The sequence below is a fragment of the Eimeria mitis genome, genomic scaffold (assembly GCF_000499745.2).
Source record: "Eimeria mitis Houghton genomic scaffold, Emh_scaff5359, whole genome shotgun sequence".
NCBI classification, from domain to species: domain Eukaryota; phylum Apicomplexa; class Conoidasida; order Eucoccidiorida; family Eimeriidae; genus Eimeria; species Eimeria mitis.
In genome coordinates, this window is record NW_024015521.1 from 1,076 (window position 1) to 3,721 (window position 2,646).

The window sequence follows — 2,646 nt, forward strand, 5'->3', positions numbered from 1 at the left end:
ACCAACTGCTGCTGCTGCTGCTGCTGCTGCTGCTGCTGCTTTCTTTCTTCTTTTCTTGTTTGTTTGCTTGTTTGTTCGGTTGGTTTTTTATTTGTTTGTTTGTCTCTTTTTTTTGTATGTTTGTCTTTTTTTTTCTTGCTTTCTTTTTTCTACTTTCTCTGTTTCTTTCTGTCTTCTTCTTTCTTTCTTTTTCCTTTTCTCTCTCTTTCTATATATATATATGTATATATATATATATATATATATATATATATGTACATACGTATATATGTTTTTCTCTTTTTTTATTTCTGTTTGGTGGTTCTTTTGTTTTTTTTTCTTTGCCGCTTTTTTTTGATTGTTGCTTCTTCACTGGAATTACACAAATAAATAAATAAATAAATAAATAAATAAATAAATAAATAAATAAATAAATAAATAAGTAAATAAATAAATAAACTAAGAGACAGAAAGAAAGAGAAAACAAACAAATAAATAGAAATACACAAAAAAGAGACAACAAACACAAAAAGAGACAAAAAAATAAATAAATAAATAAATACAGACAGAAGAAGACAAACAAATAGAGAGACAGAAAAAAGAAAATAAAAAAAACAAATAGAAAACACAAAAAGAAAAAGATATATAAATAAATAAAACACACAAAAAGGAGGAGACAAATAAACATATAGACAGGCACACACAAAAATAATAAATATACAAAAAAATAATAAAATAAATAAATAATATAATAATAATATTTATGTTTATTTCTGTATTCTGTTTCTTCCCTTTCATTTTATTTATCTTCTTTCTCTTGCTGCTGCTGCTGCTGCTGTTGCTGCTGCTGCTGCTGCTGCTGCTGCTGCTGCTGCTGCTGCTGCTGCTGCTGTGTGTCTTCAGACTCTGATGATTGTGACTAGTCTTTTGGCGCTGCTCAGCATTTTATACGTAAGCTTTATTTTTTATTTTATTTTATTTTATTTTATTTTATTTATTTTATTTTATTTATTTTATTTTATTATTTTTTTTTATTTTTAGTATAAGTATACAGATGGATACTTGCTGCATTTATATATAAAAAAGAAAAATAAAAAATATATATAAAAAAGAAAAATAAAAAATTAAAAAATAAAAAAAAATAAAAAAAAAATAAATTAGTGGTGTATGTGCAGTTCCCTGGAGAGTCGGTTCACGATGAAAGACAGCAGCAGCAGACAGCTGTGCCGCAGCGGCAGCAGTTGCTGCTGCAGCAGCAGCAGCAGCAGCAGCAATTGCTGCAGCAGCACCACCTGCATCAGTTACAACTGCAGCAGCTGCAGCAGCACCAGCTACAACAGCAACAGCTACAGGAGCAGCAACAGCATCAGCAGCAGCTACAGCAAGAGCAGCAGCAGCAGCAGCAGCAGCAGCAGCAGCAGCAGCTGATCCATCTACAGCTACAAGAGCTGCAGCAGCAGGAAATACCTTCGCTGCAGCAGCCGCAGCAAGAGTTCGAAGCAATGCAGCAGCAGCTGCTGCAGCTGCAGCAGCTGCTGCACCAACAGCCGCAGCAAGACCTGCAGCGGCAGCAGCTGCTGAGCACGCTAGCAGCAGCAATAACAGCAGCACCAGTATCGACTGGAGCACCAGCAGCAGCAGCAGCAGCAACTGCAGCAGCACCAGCAGCAGCAACTGCAGCACCAGCAGGAGCAGCAACTGCAGCACCAGCAGCAGAAACTGCAGCACCAGCAGCAACTGCTGCACCAGCAGCAGCAGCACCAGCAGCAACTGCAGCGCCAGCAGCAGCACCAGCAGCAACTGCTGCACCAGCAGCAGCAACTGCAGCAGCAAGTGCAGCAGCAACTGCTGCACCGCTGAGCACCGATGAAGCAACAGAAGAGGAGACAGCCAATCGAAGAGATAATCAACGCAGTAAGAAAACAAAAAAGAAAAAATAAAATAAATTATATTTTATATTTTTTTATATTTCTTCTTTTCTATTTATTTATAATTAATTTTTCTTTTTTTTTTTTTTTTATTTTATTTACATTTACTACTTTCTATTTATTTATATTCATTGTTTTATATTTAATTATATTTATATTTTTTATTTAATTATATTTATATTTTTTATTTTATTATATTTATTTTTTTATTTTATTATATTTATTGCGGTGTCTGTACACCCCAAACGCAGGGCTATCTGAGGCGGGTTTTTTGGCTGTTAATAACAAACAGAGAAACGAAAGAAGAAAAGAAAAAGTAAATAAATAAATAAATAAATAAATAAATAAATAAATAAATAAATATTATTTATATAAAGATAAATATATTAACATAAAAAAATATTTATTTATTTATTTATTTATTTATTTATTTATTTATTTTATTTATTTTGTCTGCATGCAGAAAGAAGAAAATAAAATAAAATTTGGTGGCCTTCGCGGAGGTGAAGAGAAATAAAGAGGCAAAGGTAAACTAATTCATTTATTTATTTTTTTATTTATTTTTTTATTTATTTATTTATTTATTTATTTATTTATTTATTTTTATATTATTTTATATTAATATATTTTAATATTTTTTTTTATTATACTGTTTTTATTTTATTATTTAAATAGCATCATATTTGTTGGGGATTCATAATAGTATCGTTTGTTGCTTGATGCTGATATATATATATAT

The 2,646-nt window shown here is 31.3% G+C and overlaps 1 protein-coding gene across 1 annotated transcript; it reads left to right on the forward strand.

The window, feature by feature from the left end:
- Positions 1-888: 888 nt before the first annotated feature.
- EMH_0081550 (uncharacterized protein) lies at positions 889-1,919 on the forward strand (the record flags this gene model as incomplete). The annotated part of the gene is made up of 2 exons (XM_038022805.1): positions 889-930; positions 1,155-1,919. The coding sequence occupies 2 exons, from the start codon at positions 889-891 to the stop codon at positions 1,917-1,919; spliced, it is 807 nt and encodes a 268-aa protein (XP_037878659.1).
- Positions 1,920-2,646: the final 727 nt, after the last annotated feature.